General features: G+C 42.4%; 1 protein-coding gene across 3 annotated transcripts in view; it reads left to right on the top strand.

Moving 5' to 3' along the window:
* Nucleotides 1-20,036, top strand: part of LOC115117739 (sodium-dependent phosphate transport protein 2A-like) — a 33,246-nt gene extending 13,210 nt beyond the window's left edge. For all 3 annotated transcript variants that reach the window (XM_029646233.2, XM_029646232.2, XM_029646231.2), the window contains 7 exons: nt 9,669-9,764; nt 10,131-10,251; nt 10,889-11,056; nt 11,378-11,494; nt 16,877-17,001; nt 18,072-18,341; nt 18,532-20,036. In XM_029646233.2, the coding sequence (XP_029502093.1) occupies nt 9,669-9,764; nt 10,131-10,251; nt 10,889-11,056; nt 11,378-11,494; nt 16,877-17,001; nt 18,072-18,341; nt 18,532-18,849 (1,215 nt within the window). In that variant the 3' untranslated portion in view covers nt 18,850-20,036. The remainder of the gene's footprint in view (nt 1-9,668; nt 9,765-10,130; nt 10,252-10,888; nt 11,057-11,377; nt 11,495-16,876; nt 17,002-18,071; nt 18,342-18,531) is intronic.
* The last annotated feature ends 3,371 nt before the right edge of the window (nt 20,037-23,407 follow it).

Here is a 23,407-nt window from a genome sequence, read left to right as displayed (position 1 = left end):
AACGTATCATACAGGTGTTAACCAGTCATTAAACTCATCATACAGGTGGTAACCAGTCATTAAACTCATCATACAGGTGCTAACCAGTCACTAAACTCATCATACAGGTGTTAACCAGTCATTAAACTCGTCATACAGGTGCTCACCAGTCATTAAACCCATCATACAGGTGTTAACAAGTCATTAAACGTATCATACAGGTGTTAACCAGTCATTAAACTCACCATACAGGTGTTAACCAGTCATTAAACTCATCATACAGGTGTTAACCAGTCATTAAACTCATCATACAGGTATTAACCGGTCATTAAATGTATCATACAGGTGCTAACCAGTCATTAAACTCATCATACAGGTGCTGACCAGTCATTAAACTCATCATACAGGTGTTAACCAGTCATTAAACGTATCATACAGGTGTTAACCAGTCATTAAACTCATCATACAGGTGCTGACCAGTCATTAAACTCATCATACAGGTGTTAACCAGTCATTAAACGTATCATACAGGTGTTAACCAGTCATTAAACTCATCATACAGGTGGTAACCAGTCATTAAACTCATCATACAGGTGCTAACCAGTCATTAAACTCATCATACATGTGTTAACCAGTCATTAAACGTATCATACAGGTGTTAACCAGTCATTAAACATGTCATACGTTATACAGGTGCTGACCAGTCATTAAACTCATCATACAGGTGTTAACAAGTCATTAAACGTATCATACAGGTGTTAACCAGTCATTAAACTCATCATACAGGTGTTAACCAGTCATTAAACTCATCATACAGGTGTTAACCAGTCATTAAACTCATCATACAGGTATTAACCGGTCATTAAATGTATCATACAGGTGCTAACCAGTCATTAAACTCATCATACAGGTGCTAACCAGTCACTAAACTCATCATACAGGTGTTAACCAGTCATTAAACATATCATACAGGTGTTAACCAGTCATTAAACTCATCATACAGGTGCTAACCAGTCATTAAACTCATCATACAGGTGTTAACCAGTCATTAAACGTATCATACAGGTGTTAACCAGTCATTAAACATGTCATACGTCATACAGGTGCTGACCAGTCATTTAACTCATCATACAGGTGTTAACCAGTCATTAAACTCATCATACAGGTGTTAACCAGTCATTAAACTCATCATACAGGTGTTAACCAGTCATTAAACTCATCATACAGGTATTAACCGGTCATTAAATGTATCATACAGGTGCTAACCAGTCATTAAACTCATCATACAGGTGCTAACCAGTCACTAAACTCATCATACAGGTGTTAACCAGTCATTAAACTCGTCATACAGGTGCTCACCAGTCATTAAACTCATCATACAGGTGTTAACAAGTCATTAAACGTATCATACAGGTGTTAACCAGTCATTAAACTCACCATACAGGTGTTAACCAGTCATTAAACTCATCATACAGGTGTTAACCAGTCATTAAACTCATCATACAGGTGCTAACCAGTCACTAAACTCATCATACAGGTATTAACCGGTCATTAAATGTATCATACAGGTGCTAACCAGTCATTAAACTCATCATACAGGTGGTAACCAGTCATTAAACTCATCATACAGGTGTTAACCAGTCATTAAACTCATCTTACAGGTATTAACCAGTCATTAAACTCATCATACAGGTGCTAACCAGTCATTAAACTCATCATACATGTGTTAACCAGTCATTAAACGTATCATACAGGTGTTAACCAGTCATTAAACGTATCATACAGGTGCTAACCAGTCATTAAACGTATCATATAGGTATTAACCAGTCATTAAACTCATCATACAGGTGTTAACCAGTCATTAAACGTATCATACAGGTGTTAACCAGTCATTAAACTCATCACACAGGTATTAACCAGTCATTAAACTCATCATACAGGTGTTAACCAGTCATTAAACGTATCAGGTGTTAAAGTCATTAAACTCATCACACAGGTATTAACCAGTCATTAAACTCATCATATAGGTGTTAACCAGTCATTAAACGTATCATACAGGTGTTAACCAGTCATTAAACTCATCATACAGGTGTTAACCAGTCATTAAACGTATCATACAGGTGTTAACCAGTCATTAAACATGTCATACAGGTGCTGACCAGTCATTAAACTCATCATACAGGTGTTAACCAGTCATTAAACTCATCATACAGGTGTTAACCAGTCATTAAACTCATCATACAGGTGTTAACCAGTCAATAAATGTATCATACAGGTGTTAACCAGTCATTAAACTCATCATACAGGTGTTAACCAGTCATTCATTAAACATGTCATACAGGTGCTGACCAGTCATTAAACTCATCATACAGGTGTTAACCAGTCATTAAACTCATCATACAGGTGTTAACCAGTCATTAAACTCATCATACAGGTATTAACCGGTCATTAAATGTATCATACAGGTGCTAACCAGTCATTAAACTCATCATACAAGTGCTGACCAGTCATTAAACTCATCATACAGGTGTTAACCAGTCATTAAACGTATCATACAGGTGTTAACCAGTCATTAAACTCATCATACAGGTGCTGACAAGTCATTAAACTCATCATACAGGTGTTAACCAGTCATTAAACGTATCATACAGGTGTTAACCAGTCATTAAACTCATCATACAGGTGGTAACCAGTCATTAAACTCATCATACAGGTGCTAACCAGTCATTAAACTCATCATACATGTGTTAACCAGTCATTAAACGTATCATACAGGTGTTAACCAGTCATTAAACATGTCATACGTTATACAGGTGCTGACCAGTCATTAAACTCATCATACAGGTGTTAACAAGTCATTAAACGTATCATACAGGTGTTAACCAGTCATTAAACTCATCATACAGGTGTTAACCAGTCATTAAACTCATCATACAGGTGTTAACCAGTCATTAAACTCATCATACAGGTATTAACCGGTCATTAAATGTATCATACAGGTGCTAACCAGTCATTAAACTCATCATACAGGTGCTAACCAGTCACTAAACTCATCATACAGGTGTTAACCAGTCATTAAACATATCATACAGGTGTTAACCAGTCATTAAACTCATCATACAGGTGCTAACCAGTCATTAAACTCATCATACAGGTGTTAACCAGTCATTAAACGTATCATACAGGTGTTAACCAGTCATTAAACATGTCATACGTCATACAGGTGCTGACCAGTCATTTAACTCATCATACAGGTGTTAACCAGTCATTAAACTCATCATACAGGTGTTAACCAGTCATTAAACTCATCATACAGGTGTTAACCAGTCATTAAACTCATCATACAGGTATTAACCGGTCATTAAATGTATCATACAGGTGCTAACCAGTCATTAAACTCATCATACAGGTGCTAACCAGTCACTAAACTCATCATACAGGTGTTAACCAGTCATTAAACTCGTCATACAGGTGCTCACCAGTCATTAAACTCATCATACAGGTGTTAACAAGTCATTAAACGTATCATACAGGTGTTAACCAGTCATTAAACTCACCATACAGGTGTTAACCAGTCATTAAACTCATCATACAGGTGTTAACCAGTCATTAAACTCATCATACAGGTGCTAACCAGTCACTAAACTCATCATACAGGTATTAACCGGTCATTAAATGTATCATACAGGTGCTAACCAGTCATTAAACTCATCATACAGGTGCTAACCAGTCACTAAACTCATCATACAGGTATTAACCGGTCATTAAATGTATCATACAGGTGCTAACCAGTCATTAAACTCATCATACAGGTGCTGACCAGTCATTAAACTCATCATACAGGTGTTAACCAGTCATTAAACGTATCATACAGGTGTTAACCAGTCATTAAACTCATCATACAGGTGTTAACCAGTCATTAAACGTATCATACAGGTGTTAACCAGTCATTAAACTCATCATACAGGTGTTAACCAGTCATTAAACTCATCATACAGGTATTAACCGGTCATTAAATGTATCATACAGGTGCTAACCAGTCATTAAACTCATCATACAGGTGCTGACCAGTCATTTAACTCATCATACAGGTGTTAACCAGTCATTAAACATGTCATACGTCATACAGGTGCTGACCAGTCATTTAACTCATCATACAGGTGTTAACCAGTCATTAAACTCATCATACAGGTGTTAACCAGTCATTAAACTCATCATACAGGTGTTAACCAGTCATTAAACTCATCATACAGGTATTAACCGGTCATTAAATGTATCATACAGGTGCTAACCAGTCATTAAACTCATCATACAGGTGCTGACCAGTCATTTAACTCATCATACAGGTGTTAACCAGTCATTAAACTCATCATACAGGTGTTAACCAGTCATTAAACTCATCATACAGGGGTTAACCAGTCATTAAACTCATCATACAGGTATTAACCGGTCATTAAATGGATCATACAGGTGCTAACCAGTCATTAAACTCATCATACAGGTGCTGACCAGTCATTAAACTGATCATACAGGTGTTAACCAGTCATTAAACGTATCATACAGGTGTTAACCAGTCATTAAACTCATCATACAGGTGGTAACCAGTCACTAAACTCATCATACAGGTGCTAACCAGTCATTAAACTCATCATACATGTGTTAACCAGTCATTAAACGTATCATACAGGTGTTAACCAGTCATTAAACATGTCATACGTCATACAGGTGCTGACCAGTCATTAAACTCATCATACAGGTGTTAACAAGTCATTAAACGTATCATACAGGTGTTAACCAGTCATTAAACTCATCATACAAGTGTTAACCAGTCATTAAACGTATCATACAGGTGCTAACCAGTCATTAAACGTATCATATAGGTATTAACCAGTCATTAAACTCATCATACAGGTGTTAACCAGTCATTAAACGTATCATATTGGTATTAACCAGTCATTAAACTCATCATACAGGTGCTAACCAGTCATTAAACGTATCATATAGGTATTAACCAGTCATTAAACTCATCATACAGGTGTTAACCAGTCATTAAACTCATCATACAGGTATTAACCGGTCATTAAATGTATCATACAGGTGCTAACCAGTCATTAAACTCATCATACAGGTGCTAACCAGTCACTAAACTCATCATACAGGTATTAACCGGTCATTAAATGTATCATACAGGTGCTAACCAGTCATTAAACTCATCATACAGGTGCTGACCAGTCATTAAACTCATCATACAGGTGTTAACCAGTCATTAAACGTATCATACAGGTGTTAACCAGTCATTAAACTCATCATACAGGTGTTAACCAGTCATTAAACGTATCATACAGGTGTTAACCAGTCATTAAACATGTCATACGTCATACAGGTGCTGACCAGTCATTAAACGTATCATACAGGTGTTAACCAGTCATTAAACTCATCATACAGGTGTTAACCAGTCATTAAACTCATCATACAGGTATTAACCGGTCATTAACTGTATCATACAGGTGCTAACCAGTCATTAAACTCATCATACAGGTGCTAACCAGTCACTAAACTCATCATACTGGTGTTAACCAGTCATTAATCTCATCATACAGGTGTTAACCAGTCATTAAACTCATCATACATGTGTTAACCAGTCATTAAACTCATCATACAGGTGCTGACCAGTCATTTAACTCATCATACAGGTGTTAACCAGTCATTAAACTCATCATACAGGTGTTAACCAGTCATTAAACTCATCATACAGGTGTTAACCAGTCATTAAACTCATCATACAGGTATTAACCGGTCATTAAATGGATCATACAGGTGCTAACCAGTCATTAAACTCATCATACAGGTGCTGACCAGTCATTAAACTCATCATACAGGTGTTAACCAGTCATTAAACTCATCATACAGGTGTTAACCAGTCATTAAACGTATCATACAGGTGTTAACCAGTCATTAAACTCATCATACAGGTATTAACCAGTCATTAAACGTATCATACAGGTGCTAACCAGTCATTAAACATGTCAAACGTCATACAGGTGCTGACCAGTCATTTAACGTATCATACAGGTGTTAACCAGTCATTAAACTCATCATACAGGTGTTAACCAGTCATTAAACTCATCATACATGTGTTAACCAGTCATTAAACTCATCATACAGGTGCTAACCAGTCATTAAACTCATCATACAGGTGTTAACCAGTCATTAAACTCATCATACAGGTATTAACCGGTCATTAAATGGATCATACAGGTGCTAACCAGTCATTAAACTCATCATACAGGTGCTGACCAGTCATTAAACTCATCATACAGGTGTTAACCAGTCATTAAACTCATCATACAGGTGTTAACCAGTCATTAAACGTATCATACAGGTGTTAACCAGTCATTAAACTCATCATACAGGTATTAACCAGTCATTAAACGTATCATACAGGTGCTAACCAGTCATTAACCTCATCATACAGGTGCTAACCAGTCACTAAACTCATCATACAGTTGTTAACCAGTCATTAAACTCATCATACAGGTGTTAACTTCTCTGGGATATATTCTTCTAAATCCAGCCACAGTGTCCGATTTAAAAAATGCTTTACGGCGAAAGCACACCACACGATTATGTTAGGTCAGCACCTAGTCACAGAAAAATATACAGCCATTTTCCAGCCAAGGAGAGGGCTCTCAAAAATCAGAAATAGCGATTACATTTATTAATAACCTTTGATGATCTTCATCAGATGGCACTCACAGGACTTCATGTTACACAATAAATGTGTGTTCTGTTCAACAAAGTTAATCTTTATGTCCAAAAACCTCATTTTAAATTGGTGTGTTATATTTTTATTTATTTTTATTTCACCTTTATTTAACCAGATAGGCTAGTTGAGAACAAGTTCTCATTTGCAACTGCGACCTGGCCAAGATAAAGCGTAGCAATTCGACACATACAACAACACAGAGTTACACATGGAATAAACAAAACATACAGTCAATAATACAGTAGAACAAAATAAAACAAAAAGACTATATACAAATATAGGCCATGGTGAGGAATATAGGCTATAGGCCATGGTGAGGAAATAATGACAATATATTAATTACAATTACAATATATTACAATATAATTACAATATAGCAATTAAACACTGGAATGGTAGATCGGCAGAAGATGAATGTGCAGGTAGAGATACTGGGGTGCAAAGGAGCAAAATAAATAAATAAATACCAGTATGGGGATGAGGTAGGTAGATAGATGGGGGGTTTACAGATAGGCTAAGTACAGGTGCAGTGATCTGTAAACTGCTCTGACAGCTGGTGCTTAAAGCTAATGAGGGAGATGTGAGTCTCCAGCTTCAGAGATTTTTGCAATTCGTTCCATTCATAGGCAGCAGAGAACTGAAAGGAAAGACGACCAAAGGAGGAATTGGCTTTGGGGGTGACCAGTGAGTTATACCTGCTGGAGCCCGTGCTACGAGTGGGTGCTGCTATGGTGACCAGTGAGCTGAGATAAGGTGGGGCTTTACCTAGCAGAGACTTGTAGATAACCTGTAGCCAGTGGGTTTGGCGACGAGTATGAAGCGAGGGCCAACCAACGAGAGCGTACAGGTTGCAATGGTGGGTAGTGTATGGGGCTTTAGTGACAAAACGGATGGCACTGTGATAGACTGCATCCAGTTTGTTGAGTAGAGTGTTGGAGGCTATTTTATAGATGACATCACCGAAGTCGAGGATTGGTAGGATGGTCAGTTTTACGAGGGTATGTTTGGCAGCATGAGTGAAGGATGCTTTGTTACGATATAGGAAGCCGATTCTAGATTTAATTTTCGATTGGAGATGCTTAATGTGCGTCTGGAAGGAGAGTTTACAGTCTAACCAGACACCCAGGTATTTGTAGTTGTCCACGTATTCTAAGTCAGAGACGTCCAGAGTAGTGATGCTGGACGGGCGAGCAGGTGCGGGCAGCGATCAATTGAAAAGCATGCATTTAGTTTTACTTGCGTTTAAGAGCAGTTGGAGGCCACGGAAGGAGAGTTGTATGGCATTGACGCCTGTCTGGAGGTTAGTTAACACAGTGTCCAAGGAGGGGCCAGAAGTATACAGAATGGTGTCGTCTGCGTAGAGGTGGATCAGAGAATCACCAGCAGAAAGAGCAACATCATTGATGTATACAGAAAAGAGAGTCGGCCCGAGAATTGAACCCTGTGCAGAGTGCAGTGAGCCACATTAAAATACAGAAATACTCATAATAAACCTTGATAAAAGATACAAGTGTTATGAATGGAAATATAGATAAACTTCTCCTTCATGCAACCGCTGTGTCAGATTTCAAAATAGCTTTAAGGCGAAAGCACACCTTGCGATTATGTTAGGTCAGCGTTAGTCACAGAAAAACATCCAGCCATTTTCCAAAGAAGGAGAGGTGTCAGAAAAGTCAGAAATAGCGTTATAAATATTCACTTACCTTTGATGATCTTGATCGGAATGCACTCCCAAGAATCCCAGTTCCACAATAAATGATTGTTTTGTTCGATAAATCCATCATTTATGTCCAAATACCTCCTTTTTGTTCACGCATTTAGCCCAGTAATCCAAATGCATAATGCATGATCACTTGTTCAGACGAAATGTCAAAAAAGTTATATTACAGTACGCAGAAACATATCAAACGATTTATAGAATCAATCTTTAGGATGTTTTTAACATAAATCTTCAATAATGTTCCAACCAGAGAATTCCTTTGTCTTTAGAAATGCAATGGAATGCAGCTACCTCTCACGGGCGCACGCGTGATCAGCTCATGGCACTCTGCCAGACCTCTGGCTCAAACAGCTCTCATTCTCTCCTCCTTCACAGTAGAAGCCTCAAACAAGGTTCTAAAGACTGTTGACATCCAGTGGAAGCCTTAGAAAGTGCAATGTAACACCATAGACACTGTATATTCAATAGGCAATGACTTGAAAAACTACAAACCTCAGATTTCCCACTTCCTGGTTAGATTTTTTCTAAGGTGCCTGCCATATGAGTTCTGTTATACACAGACATCATTCAAACAGTTTTAGAAACTTAAGAGTGTTTTCTATCCAAATATACGAATTATGTGCATATTCTAGCTTTTGGGCCTGAGTAGCAGGCAGTTTACTCTGGGCACCTTTTTATCCAAGCTACTCAATACTGCCCCCCAGCCCCAAAGAAGTTAACTTATCATACATGTATTAACCAGTCATTAAACTCATAATACAATATAAAAAACTGTCAATATAACACCTAATGAATACCTGTCATGAACATGTTGGCTGGGCTCCCCCTGTTGGCTGGGCTCCCCCTGTTGGCTGGGCTCCCCCTGTTGGCTGGGCTCCCCCTGTTGGCTGGGCTCCCCCTGTTGGCTGTGCTCCCTGCTTATGCCATCAAACTCCTGCAACTTATCCCGAATGTTGCTTCCGGCCTGGTGTTCAACCTTCCCAAGTTCTCCCATGTCACCCCGCTCCTCCGCACACTCCAATGGCTTTCACTCGAAGCTCGCATCCACTACAAAAATATATTTACTATGACTGTGATATATGGTTGTCCCACCTAGCTATCTTAAGATGGATGCACTAACTGTAAGTCTATCTGGATAAGAACATCTGCTAAATGACTCAAATCAAATAAAAGTAAACAACCAATCTGTCTTGTCTCCATCAGTTGGATAAGCAGGTGATCACCGGCATCGCCATGGGAGATGAGAGGATGAGGAACAGGAGCCTAGTGAAGAAGTGGTGCCACACCGGGCTAGTTACGGTACAGACCCTCAACACCATCAATGTCTCAACACTGTCATCATTGTCATCACTGTCACTCCCAGACCCTCTGCCTCACCACATCACGGTCTCAACACTGTCACGGCCAACACCGTCATTATCATGACTGTCACCACCGTCACTCTTGAGCCTGTCACCCCCACCAGCTGTTAAGGCTTTGGTGCGATAAGCACTGTCGCTGATGAGACTTTCTCTGTCACTATCACAGTGATTTATGAATATACTGTCTGTGAATGACAAGACATAAGGCATACTGTTTACTATGTTTATCTTCTCTCTACCTCGCACTCTCTCTCCTATCTATCTTATATGCTTCTAAACTCTCTCCCATTCTCTTTTCTATCAGTCCTCTATGAATATCAGCATCCCTGGTTCTGACAACTGTAGCTCCGCCCACCTCTGCTTGCAGGAAGGTGACATCACCTGGACCACTCAGAATCTCCCCTCCGAGGTTAACATCCAGAAATGTAAATCTAACATAAATTACTTACATTAAACTGACATACGTATAGTTTTATATACTATTTTTGACATCACACTTATTTTACTTATTATTTCTTTAGAGGTTATTAGATTATTTTTAGATTTGGGTTATTTATAGTTAATTTTCCTTGTTTTAGCAGAGTAAGAACTTTATACATATGTAGAATCTCAATTTCAGCTAGTTTACTACAGCAGGACAAGAATCCTGCAGCAACAAGAAATGTGAATTATTATGTGAATTATATTTAATGGATATTTTTTTGTAGCGCATTTTTTTGTTGGGGCAAATCAAATCTGACATTTTTTAAACGGAAATGACAAACTTTAGAAGAATTGTAAAACCTTGAATACACTACACGTTTGCATTTCCTGCTGAGCAGGAACATTTTCAGCAAAAAAGAGTGCTCAAGTTAAGATCCTACATCTTAAAGAAAATAATGCCATTTAGCAGACACTTATCCCCAAAGAGACTCACAGTCATGCGTGCATACATTTTTTACATATGGGTGGTCCCGGGAGTCGAACCCACTATCCTAGTGTTGCAAATGCCATGCTCTACCAATCGAACTACAGACAAGAACATTTTTGTGTTATTTGTCGGGTGCTCCTGGTTTTCTCCAGGTAGGCATCTGTTTGCTGATGCCCATCTGTCAGACCTGACGGTGGGGCTGATCCTCCTGGCCGGCTCCCTGGCCCTGCTCTGCACCTGCCTGGTGCTCCTGGTCAAGCTGCTCAACTCGCTTCTCCAAGGTCAAGTGGCAAAGGTCATCCAAAAGGTCATCAACACAGGTGGGCTTCGGTCGGAGATAGATTGCAAGATTTTTTACATACAATATATGAGAATGCCAAGTCTGAACATACTAAATATAACCTCCACTAGCAATACATTTTAGATGGACAAGACAGACAGACAGACGGACGGACGGACGGACGGACGGACGGACGGACGGACGGACCTAATCAGGGTCGTCACTAGTTACCACAGCAACAAAGTCTTAATTATGTCTAAATCCAGCCTACTTCTGAAATCCACTAGCAAGATTTACAGACAGACAAGAAAGACAGACAGGTAGACCTAATCAGGATCTTGCTCTAACCATTTCAATGTAGACTTGCCGTATCCGTTTGGCTGGCTGGCGGGCTACCTGGCCATGTTTGTGGGAGCAGGGATGACCTTTGTAGTGCAGAGCAGCTCTGTGTTCACCTCTGCCCTGACACCACTTATAGGTGAGTGACCTCTGGCTAGGGGAACATCTACCGACCCCATTCTTGCATGAATAATTAAAACAACATTTGTAGGTTTTCTATAATGATTGATTGTGATTGTTATAGATAGAATAATCATAGATAAAGGACATTTATCAATTTGGTTTATTCAAATCAGTTGTTCAGGGGGAGAAGAGAAGGTCAATAGTTTGGACAAGACAAACATATTCACATGGGTTATGAAATCTATTCTTAGAAAAAGCATTGATGTATACCTGAAATACCTAGCCTACAAACACAATCTATGAACTCACACAGAGACATACATTCTAGTTTTATCTCATTGCTGACATGCTGGTCCAGACTAAAACCCCTGTGGTTTGTGAGATAGCATGTTAATATACCTTAGAAAGACAGCAGGCAGGTAAACAAGTACAATCAGATAAACATTGACCCACTTCACATCACATAGTTCATATATTGGCATATATTCTATATGAACATACAAAGAGACAGGGTTTCATCCAGATAAACCACAGTTCATGGACCCATACAAGCAGGGTGATGAGGTAAAGTAGATCAGAAACAGTCAGCATCTGGCTCAAACTGGCTATATCTTGGTTTTAGCGAAGGACAACCAATCACTAGGATATTCTTGGGAATGCTGATTAGGCAGCAGAGAGACATGGCCGCGCTAGGCTGTCATATAAAGTACTGTTCTCATCTGACAGGAGGTACAGTACTCTGAAGAGCTGTTTTTCTGTCCAGTGAATTTGCTATCCAAATATAGTCTTAGTGAGTTGGTAGTTATGGAAAGGCCCTGGTTAGATGTTGTGTGTCAGTGGGACTTTGCATGGGCCCTCTGAATATCCTGAACTTCTTATGTGAAACCACAGATGACGATGTGTTTATTTTAATTTACCTGGAGAATGTTGGATAACCAAACCACCAATGAACTATCAGAGTTGTTTCTGCTCTAACACATGGAAAGTAAAATCAACCCCTCATATCGATTTCATATCTGATCTCTGGAGAATTTTAGGAAATGGAAATGTTCTTTCATTTATAATGTAAACAATGTATGTTATCCCAATATCACAGAAGGTTGGTGGCACCTTAATTGTGGAGGGTGGGCTCGTGGTAATGGCTGGAGCGGAATTGGTGGAACGGTATCAAATACTTCAAACACACGCTTTCTATCTATTCAATGCCATTCCATTTGCTCCGTTCCAGCTATTATTATGAGCCGTCCTCCCCTCAGCAGCCTCCACTGCCCAATATTTCATACTTATATTTGCATCTAAGACTCAGTCTAAGACACATTATTCCTCATTTTGACAGTGTGCAGATCTCTCTATTCTTATATTTCAGTTACCTTCAAATACATTCTTAAATAAGTATTTAGCCAAAGTTTGTTTGAAAATAGTTGAATATTGGAATGTATTTGCTAATACGTTTGGAAAGTATTGGCATGTATTTAAACCTACTTCTAATTTAAGTAGTTGTAGTGGGCTGTGTTTTTGAAAATACTCAAATACACAGCAAATAAGTATATCAAATACAAATACTTAAGTAATCGTACATTCATATATTACACTGTTGAAATAACCAATGAGTGTCTGGAAATTCTACAAGATTGTGGCTTTCGGATGACTGGTCAGTGGTGGAAAAAGTATACAACTGTCATACTTGAGTAAAAGTAGAGATACCTTAGTAGAAAATGTCACACAGTAAAATACTACTTCAGTAAAAATCTAAAAGTATTTGGTTTTAAATATACTTAAGTATCAAAAGTAAATGTAATTGTCACGACTTGTTCGGGCGGCGTTCGGCAGTTGACGTCACCGGCCTTCTAGCCATCGCCGATCCACTTTTCATTTTCCATTTGTTTTGTCTTTGTCTTACACACCTGATTTCAATCCCGCACTTGTTCATTATTTACCCTCTGTTCCCCCATGTTTGTTTGTGAGTAATTGTTCGTTGTAAATTGGTCAGTTTTTGTGGGCTCGCTATATTGCTTTGTATTTATGTATTTTTGAGTAAAAGACGTTGATTACTCATATCTGCTGTCCTGCGCCTGACTCTCACAGGACTCACTACACACAGGACCTTTACAGTAATTGCTAAAATGTGACTGACCGGATCGATTCGGTCTTACGTAGCAAATCAAATCAAATTGTATTAGTCACATGCGCCGAATACAACAGGTATTTCACCTTACAGTGAAATGCTTACTTACGAGCCCCTAACCAACAGTGCAGTTTTAAAAAATACGGATAAGAATAAGAGATAAAAGTAACAAGTAATTAAAGAGCAGCAGTAAAAAATAACAATATATACAGGGGGGTGCCGGTACAAAGTCAATGTGCTGGGGGCACCGGTTAGTTGAGGTAGTATGTACATGTAGGTAGAGTTACCCTGACAATGCATATATAATAAACAGGGAGTAGCAGCAGCAGAGAAGGGGGGGGGGCAATGCAAATAGTCTGGGTAGCCATTTGATTAGATGTTCACGTGTGGCTTTAAGCTGTTTAGAAGCCTCTTGGTCCTAGACTTGGCGCAACGGTAGTTAAAGTGATTATGCATAGATGACAACAGAGAGTGGCAGTGGTGAGGAGCAATGCAAATAGTCTGGGTAGCCATTTGACTAGCAACATTTGAAATGGTGTTTTTTACATTGGATATACAGTAAGTAGAGACTCAGAGCCAGAAAATTGTATATCATACACTATAGTTGAGGAACAATGGGAAAGTCATTCTGCTTTGAAAGTTGATAAACTCAGTCTCCGGCTCAAACTGGAACGATTGTTGTTTTAACGAAGGTTGAACATCACTGCGATGTTCCCTGGAACTCCGATCAGGAAGTAGAGAGACAGGACCACGCTAGAGGCTAGATGTCCACAGTTCCAGGAGAAGGCTGAAGGACTGAGGAAGGAAGTAGAGAGACAGGACCACGCTAGAGGCTAGATGTCCACAGTTCCAGGAGAAGGCTGAAGGACTGAGGAAGGAAGTAGAGAGACAGGACCACGCTAGAGGCTAGATGTCCACAGTTCCAGGAGAAGGCTGAAGGACTGAGGAAGGAAGTAGAGCGACAGGACCACGCTAGAGGCTAGATGTCCACAGTTCCAGGAGAAGGCTGAAGGACTGAGGAAGGAAGTAGAGAGACAGGACCACGCTAGAGGCTAGATGTCCACAGTTCCAGGAGAAGGCTGAAGGACTGAGGAAGGAAGTGTTGGAGGTGGAATAGTTTAAGGTGGACAAGTTGCTCCATTTCTAACAGAGAGATAAACGGACTGGTTGACTGGGACGAAGTCAGCTCCATGTTTAGACCTCTGCTCTACCAGAGGTGGTACTGAGTTAATGACATCAGACAGTTTTTAGAACAGCTGGTTTTCTGTCATGTGAATATTTCCTATTCAAATACAGTCTCAGTGAAGTGGTGGTTTGGGAAAAGCTCTGGTTGGATGTTGTTTGTCAATATGTATTTTCATGGGACATCTGAATATACTGAACCCATGACACCACCGATTATCTTGTTTGTCAGTTCATCTTGAATTTTCTAGTTAGAATCTTGGACAACCTTTGGACAGGAATGTGGGTTCCCATTCTAACTTGAAACATATTGGGTGGATGAGTGTTGTTATACTTGTTCAGATGATGGGCTACACGTTGGTGGTGTAAGCCAGTGGTTCTCAAACTGTACCAGTATCACCAATATGTACCTTTTTATGTGCATTTTACCTGTAAGCCTATGGTCTCGTGAATCTTCTCAATTACACCTGGTTTAGAACCACTTGTGCTCTAGGTCTGGTGTGTGATTGGAGGTTAACTTAAGAGTAATGCTATTGGTCAAAAACTCAGATTTTGAATCCAAACAGTCAGATGTTAAAAAGGGATACCAGATTCATTGTCTCTTTCTACTTGTTCCTGACCTATGCTGATGGAATACACTCTCTCTTTCTTTCTCTCTCCACCCCAGGGGCTCTTGCAGCATGGCTTTTCAGGCTGACTTCTCTCTCTCTTTCTCTCTCTCTCTCTCTCTCTCTCTCTCTCTCTCTCTCTCTTTCTCTCTCTCTCTCTCTCTCTCTCTCTCTCACTCTCTCACTCTCTCACTCTCTCTCTCTCTGATGATGAAGATGATGCCTAGAATAATGCCTTGTAATGCTTCTGAATGCTTTGTAAATTAAGCTTATGCCTTGTATGTGATTTCACTCATTTTACAATGATATTACATCTCTGACTTTGATGTAGACAATTCTTATTCATTACTTGATAGTCTATTCCTGTAGCTCTTTAATGCTGCAATATGTCACTTTTTGGGTGACCCGACCATATTCAAATTTAAATGTGAGTTAATAGATCTGTCATTCTCATTGAAAGCAAGTAAAAGAAGTGGTATGTAATGTATGTAATATGTCCCCTATTTCTATGCTTCCCATGCAATATGTTTGGTTATATTTCACAGTGGTTTAGATGGTATAATGATTCTGTACACTATAATTGCTTGTTTTGTCACATACACTGAAATTAGGCAAAAAATTAGGCAATTTTAGCAACCAGGAAATGGCGAAGCAACTTCTGTATAGTGCACCTTTAAGAGTATTGGTTGCATATTCCTATTCATCCTTTATCTTTATGGAGTCAGATATACCTCTTAATAGACTTTGTCCATTCATTTCATAGTCTTATTATAGGTCGCATGTAAGAAGTATATAATATACACATACTGTATCAAATATTACCCCACTACAATGTAAGGGGTGAGTTAGCCCCACTACAAATATTACCCCACTACAATGTAAGGGGTGAGTTAGCCCCACTACAAATATTACCCCACTACAATGTAAGGGGTGAGTTAGCCCCTCTACAAATATTACACCACTAGAATGTAAGGGGTGAATAAGCCCCTCTACAAATATTACACACTACAATGTAAGGGGTGAGTTAGCCCCTCTACAAATATTACCCCACTACAATGTAAGGGGTGAGTTAGCCCCTCTACAAATATTACACCACTACAATGTAAGGGGTGAATAAGCCCCTCTACAAATATTACACACTACAATGTAAGGGGTGAGTTAGCCCCTCTACAAATATTACACCACTATAATGTAAGGGGTGAATAAGCCCCTCTACAAATATTACACACTACAATGTAAGGGGTGAGTTAGCCCCTCTACAAATATTACCCACTACAATGTAAGGGGTGAGTTAGCCCCTCTACAAATATTACCCACTACAATGTAAGGGGTGAGTTAGCCCCTCTACAAATATTACCCACTACAATGTAAGGGGTGAGTTAGCCCCTCTACAAAGTAATTAGCATAATCTCTATCATCTTACAGCAGACACGCTTTTCTGTGTGCCACATGAACAATGATGAACCCTGCTCCTGGTTCGCAGGTATTGGTGTGATCAGTCTGGAGAGGGCCTATCCACTGACTCTGGGCTCTAACATCGGCACCACAACCACAGCCCTGCTGGCAGCCCTAGCCAGCCCTGGGGACAAACTGGCTGCTGCCATACAGGTATGGACCGTTTGGGAATCACTTATTTCGTAAAAGGCTTTATTCAGAGTAACTTATATTCAAATAAAAGTGCTGAGAAACAGCAAAAGATACCTTTCCCCCAATGTCCACCTAATACCGTCCATCTTGTCTTTCCTCTCAAATGTCCATCTAATACCGTCCATCTTGTCTTTCCTCTCAAATGTCCATCTAATACCGTCCATCTTGTCTTTCCTCTCAAATGTCCACCTAATACTGACCATCTTGTCTTTCCTCTCAAATGTCCACCTAATACCGTCCATCTTGTCTTTCCTCTCAAATGTCCATCTAATACCGTCCATCTTGTCTTTCCTCTCAAATGCCCATCTAAAACTGACCATCTTGTCTTTCCTCTCAAATGTCCATCTAAAACTGACCATCTTGTCTTTCCTCTCAAATGTCCACCTAATACCGTCCATCTTGTCTTTCCTCTCACATGTCCACCTAATACTGACCATCTTGTCTTTCCTCTCAAATGTCCATCTAATACCGTCCATCTTGTCTTTCCTCTCAAATGTCCATCTAATACCGTCCATCTTGTCTTTCCTCTCAAAAGTCCATCTAATCTTGTCCATCTTGTCTTTCCTCTCAAATGTCCACCTAATACCGTCCATCTTGTCTTTCCTCTCAAATGTCCACCTAATACTGTCCATCTTGTCTTTCCTCTCAAATGTCCACCTAATACTGTCCATCTTGTCTTTCCTCTCAAATGTCCACCTAATACTGTCCATCTTGTCTTTCCTCTCAAATGCCCATTTAATACTGTCCATCTTGTCTTTCCTCTCAAATGTCCACCTAATACCGTCCATCTTGTCTTTCCTCTCAAATGTCTATCTAATACCGTCCATCTTGTCTTTCTCTCAAATGTCCATCTAATACCGTCCATCTTGTCTTTCCTCTCAAATGTCCACCTAATACCGTCCATCTTGTCTTTCCTCTTAAATGTCCACCTAATACTGACCATCTTGTCTTTCTCTCAAATGTCCATCTAATACTGTCCATCTTGTCTTTCCTCTCAAATGTCCACCTAATACTGACCATCTTGTCTCCAGATTGCTCTGTGTCACTTCTTCTTTAACATCCTGGGAATCCTGCTGTGGTACCCCATCCCTGTGACACGTGTCCCTATCCGCATGGCTCGTGCCCTGGGTGAACGCACCGCCAAGTACCGCTGGTTCGCTGTCCTCTACCTCCTCGTCTGTTTCCTGCTCCTCCCGTCCCTGGTCCTAGGCCTCTCATTGGCTGGCTGGAGAGTGATGGTGGGAGTGGGCGCACCATTTGTGGGTGTGACTGTTTTCATTGCCTTGGTGAACCTGATGCAGGTGGGTTAGACATACTGTAATCAGCCATTCTTGGAGAACATTGGAAGTCGAATTGATAATGGAGACTGTACATTTTTACGAAGATTTTCTATGCAACTTTCATTGTCATCCAAGAGTGGTTGAATAATTCAGATGTATCAAATTTGATTGGTCTATGGTTGGCTGGTAACAACATTTCTCTGTGCTGCAGGCTCACAGCCCCGGCCACCTGCCCGCCCGTCTCCAGAGCTGGGACTTCCTGCCTCGCTGGATGCGCTCCCTCAAACCCCTTGACAGGGTCATCACCAAGGCAACTGGCTGCTGCAGCACTGGCCAAGCAACCGGAGACGACCAGGCGGCGCCCATTAATGCGGTAATGACCCATGTTGACCCCAAGATTGCATCCGCCCAGAGGAAGGCTGACCTGGCGTATGATCACCCCGTCTTTGAGTTCCTGGATGAGACGAAGCCAGGTGTACCTGTGTTTAAACTGAAGGGTCTGGAGAGGTGTAACAGCACACCCCTCTAAAGGAGATGGATCTTGGTCTGACATGGGAAGGGTTGGTTTAATATTTTCTATTTAATCTCAGGAGTGCACTGCTCTGGGCCTCAAAGGCCATAGAGTGTTCTGGTCCTTGGTTTATAATCTATGATTGATTTCTGCCAGCTGTGCAGTCTCTCTATAGCCAATCAATGACACAAATTGATAAATGAAGTGCCTGGGAGATTACTGTACAGTATAAAGCCCAGAAGGAGATCTTATAGTCCTTGAGGACTGGAGTTGTTCACCCTCTTCTGTGAATATGTTTTATTATCATAGTGAACCAGACTGGATCCAGTAGTCTAGATTGAAGATAACAGAGGTTAAGACAACATATTCTAATATCCCATAACTCTTTGCAAAAATGGGACCAGCTATGCTAGTTAACATCGGTGCTGGTCCAATGAATTTGTTCATTTTCGAACGCTGTCACATGGAATTATTCTATTGTCCTAACCAGTATATTTTCGACCTAGCCAGTATCTAGTTCCCTAAGTGGGGTTGGGATGGATAAGCACTCCAAGACATCCCAGTGGAATCAACGAGGGCTCACTTCACAGATAATCTAAACCAGATGGGCGTACATGAAATGAATGTGTACTGTGTGGGTTAGAATATTCATCGTAGGTGTGTTCTTTATAAGTCTGTGTAAATGTGTCTGTTTGTGGGTTTGCTTATGTGTTCGTCACACACGCGTGCACCTACTCTAGCAAATGTAGCTTCACAGAAGTCAGTTGATTATGCAGAAGAAGATCATGCTTCAAGCCCCTTGATGATGCTGTTCCCTGTAGGGAAGAAATACTTTACTTGCACTTAGGAAACAGAATGAAATGTTCAGATTAACAGGGTCTCTCTTTACTCCATGAACAAAACAGAGTGCAGAGTGTGCAATGATATGAAACACTAAAAGGAACGTGTTTGTCAGACAAGGGTGGAAAAAATATTTAGAAGAAATTCAAAGATACTAATAAAGTGCTTGCTACTGTATAATACAGCTCTCTGTATATGCCATTGATCGTTTCCTTGACAGGTGTCTATCTAATGATATAGCCACATTTATATAAAACAATGATATCTTGTCAAACATTGTGTACATACATTTGATTGATGTATCGGTAGCCAGTCCCTTCAAATAAAAAAAGCAATCATAAGCAACAAAAATCAAGAGAAAAACACTGTCTTTGTCGTGTCATGTCTGAAGTCATAGCTAAGTCAGTATCGCATCATATAGCTACAAACCTGTGTTGTATTTAGTGGGCAAAACAGTAGAACAGTTTCTAAAAGGTTATGCTACTTAAACTTCCCAATAATAACACAGAAGATCATTTTCCATCTACTTTATTTCTGGCTACTCAACATGACCCTAGACTCCTCCACATAATCCATCCCCCCTCAGGATCCCTCCACCCTGTCACCCCATCGGTCATTCAATCAGCAGCCCTCCACCCTTTCACCCCATCGGTCATTCAATCAGCAGCCCTCCACCCTGTCACCCCATCGGTCATTCAATCAGCAGCCCTCCACCCTGCCACCCCATCGGTCATTCAATCAGCAGCCCTCCACCCTTTCACCCCATCGGTCATTCAATCAGCAGCCCTCCACCCTGTCACCCCATCGGTCATTCAATCAGCAGCCCTCCACCCTGTCACCCCATCGGTCATTCAATCAGCAGCCCTCCACCCTGTCAACGCATCGGTCATTCAATCAGCAGCCCTCCACCCTGTCACCCCATCGGTCATTCAATCAGCAGCCCTCCACCCTTTCACCCCATCGGTCATTGAATCAGCAGCCCTCCACCCTTTCACCCCATCGGTCATTCAATCAGCAGCCCTCCACCCTGTCACCCCATCGGTCATTCAATCAGCAGCCCTCCACCCTGTCACCCCATCGGTCATTCAATCAGCAGCCCTCCACCCTTTCACCCCATCGGTCATTCAATCAGCAGCCCTCCACCCTTTCACCACACCGGTCATTCAATCAGCAGCCAACCACCCTGCAACCCTGTCAATCATTCAATCAGCAGCCCTCCACCCTGTCACCCCATCGGTCATTCAATCAGCAGCCCTCCACCCTGTCACCCCATCGGTCATTCAATCAGCAGCCCTCCACCCTGTCACCCCATCGGTCATTCAATCAGCAGCCCTCCACCCTGTCACCCCATCGGTCATTCAATCAGCATACCTCCACCCTTTCACCCCATCGGTCATTCAATCAGCAGCCCTCCACCCTGTCACCCCATCGGTCATTCAATCAGCAGCCCTCCACCCTGTCACCCCATCGGTCATTCAATCAGCAGACCTCCACCCTGTCACCCCATCGGTCATTCAATCAGCAGCCCTCCACCCTGTCACCCCATCGGTCATTCAATCAGCAGCCCTCCACCCTGTCACCCCATCGGTCATTCAATCAACAGCCCTCCACCCTTTCACCCCATCGGTCATTCAATCAGCAGCCCTCCACCCTGTCACCCCATCAGTCATTCAATCAGCAGCCCTCCACCCTGCCACCCCGTTGGTCATTCAATCAGCAGCCCCCCACCCTGCCACCCCGTTGGTCATTTAATCAGCAGCCAACCACCCTGTCACCCTGTCAATCATTCAATCAGTAGCCCTCCACCCTGTCACCCTGTCGATCATTCAATCAGTAGCCCTCCACTCCACGCCGGCAGTGAGTTACTTTCCACCCTGTCCCCTACCCTCTAACCTCCACCCTGTCAGTCCCCTACCCCCACCCTGTCAGTCCCCTACCCTCTAACCTCCACCCTGTCAGTCCCCTACCCTCACCCTGTCAGTCCCCTACCCTCTAACCTCCACCCTGTCAGTCCCCTACCCTCACCCTGTCAGTCCCCTACCCTCCAGCCTCCACCCTGTCAGTCCCCTACCCTCCAACCTCCACCCTGTCAGTCCCCTACCCTCCAACCTCCACCTTGTCAGTCCCCTACACTCCAACCTCCACCCTGTCAGTCCCCTACCCTCCAACTTCCACCCTGTCAGTCCCCTACCCTCCAACCTCCACCCTGTCAGTCCCCTACCCTCCAACCTCCACCCTGTCAGTCCCCTACTCTCCACCCTGTCATTCCCCTACCCTCCACCCGTCAGTCCCTTACCCTCCAACCTCCACCATGTCAGTCCCTACCCTTCAACCTCCACCCTGTCGGTCACCTACCCTCCAACCTCCACCCTGTCGGTCCCCTGCCCTCCACCCTGTCAGTCCCTCACACTCCACCTGTCATTCCCCTACCCTCCATCCCATCAGTCCCCTACCTACCAACCTCCACCCTGTCAGTCCCCTACCCTCCAACCTCCACCCTGTCAGTCCCCTACCCTCCAACCTCCACCCTGTCTGTCCCCTAGCCTCCAACCTCCACCCTGCCAGTCCCCTACCCTCCAACCTCCACCCTGTCGGTCCCCTACCCTCTAACCTCCACCCTGTCAGTCCCCTACCCCCACCCTGTCAGTCCCCTACCCTCTAACCTCCACCCTGTCAGTCCCCTACCCTCACCCTGTCAGTCCCCTACCCTCCAACCTCCACCCTGTCAGTCCCCTACCCTCCAACCTCCACCCTGTCTGTCCCCTAGCCTCCAACCTCCACCCTGCCAGTCCCCTACCCTCCAACCTCCACCCTGTCGGTCCCCTACCCTCTAACCTCCACCCTGTCTGTCCCCTAGCCTCCAACCTCCACCCTGTCAGTCCCCTACCCTCCAACCTCCATCCTGTCGGTCCCCTACCCTCCAACCTCCACCCTGTCAGTCCCCTACCCTCCAACCTCCACTCTGTCTGTCCCCTAGCCTCCAACCTCCACCCTGTCAGTTCCCTACCCTCCAACCTCCACCCTGTCAGTCCCCTACACTCCACCCTCCACCCTGTCAGTCTCCTACACTCCACCCTCCACCCTGTCAGTCCCCTACCTTCATGATACTGTCTGGGTCAGACAGGAGGGGCCATAGACCTGCTGGTCTCCCTCCTCATTTTTTAATTTAAAATTTTTTTTTTAGCTTTATTTTACTAGGCAAGTCAGTTAAGAACAAATTCTTATTTTCAATGACGGCCTAGGAACAGTGGGTTAACTGCCTGTTCAGGGGCAGAACGACAGATTTTGGGGGGGACCACAGACCTGCTGGTCTCTCTCCTCATGATATTGTCTGGGTCAGCCTGGAGGGGCCATAGACCTGCTGGTTTCTCTCCTCATGATACTGTCTGGGTCAGACTGGAGGAACCATAGACTTACTGGTTTCCCTCCTCATGATGATGTCTGGGTCAGCCTGGAAGCTGTTATGGAGCCTTTTGGTTCTAGACTTGGTGCTCTGGTACCGCTCGCCGTGCAGTAGCAGAGAAAACAGTCTATGACTTGGGTGACTGAAGTCTCTGACAATTTTATGGGCTTTCCTCTGACGCTGCCCATTATATAGGTCCTGGATGGCAGGAAGCTTGGCCCCAGTGATGTACTGGACCGTACGCACTACCCTCTGTAGCGCCTTACGGTCAGATGCTGAGCAGTTGCCATACCAGGGGGTGATGAAACCGGTCAGGATGCTCTCGATGGTGCA

Source organism: Oncorhynchus nerka, linkage group LG5, assembly GCF_034236695.1.
Source record: "Oncorhynchus nerka isolate Pitt River linkage group LG5, Oner_Uvic_2.0, whole genome shotgun sequence".
Lineage (NCBI taxonomy): Eukaryota > Metazoa > Chordata > Actinopteri > Salmoniformes > Salmonidae > Oncorhynchus > Oncorhynchus nerka.
This window is presented reverse-complemented; position numbering and strand designations above follow the sequence as displayed.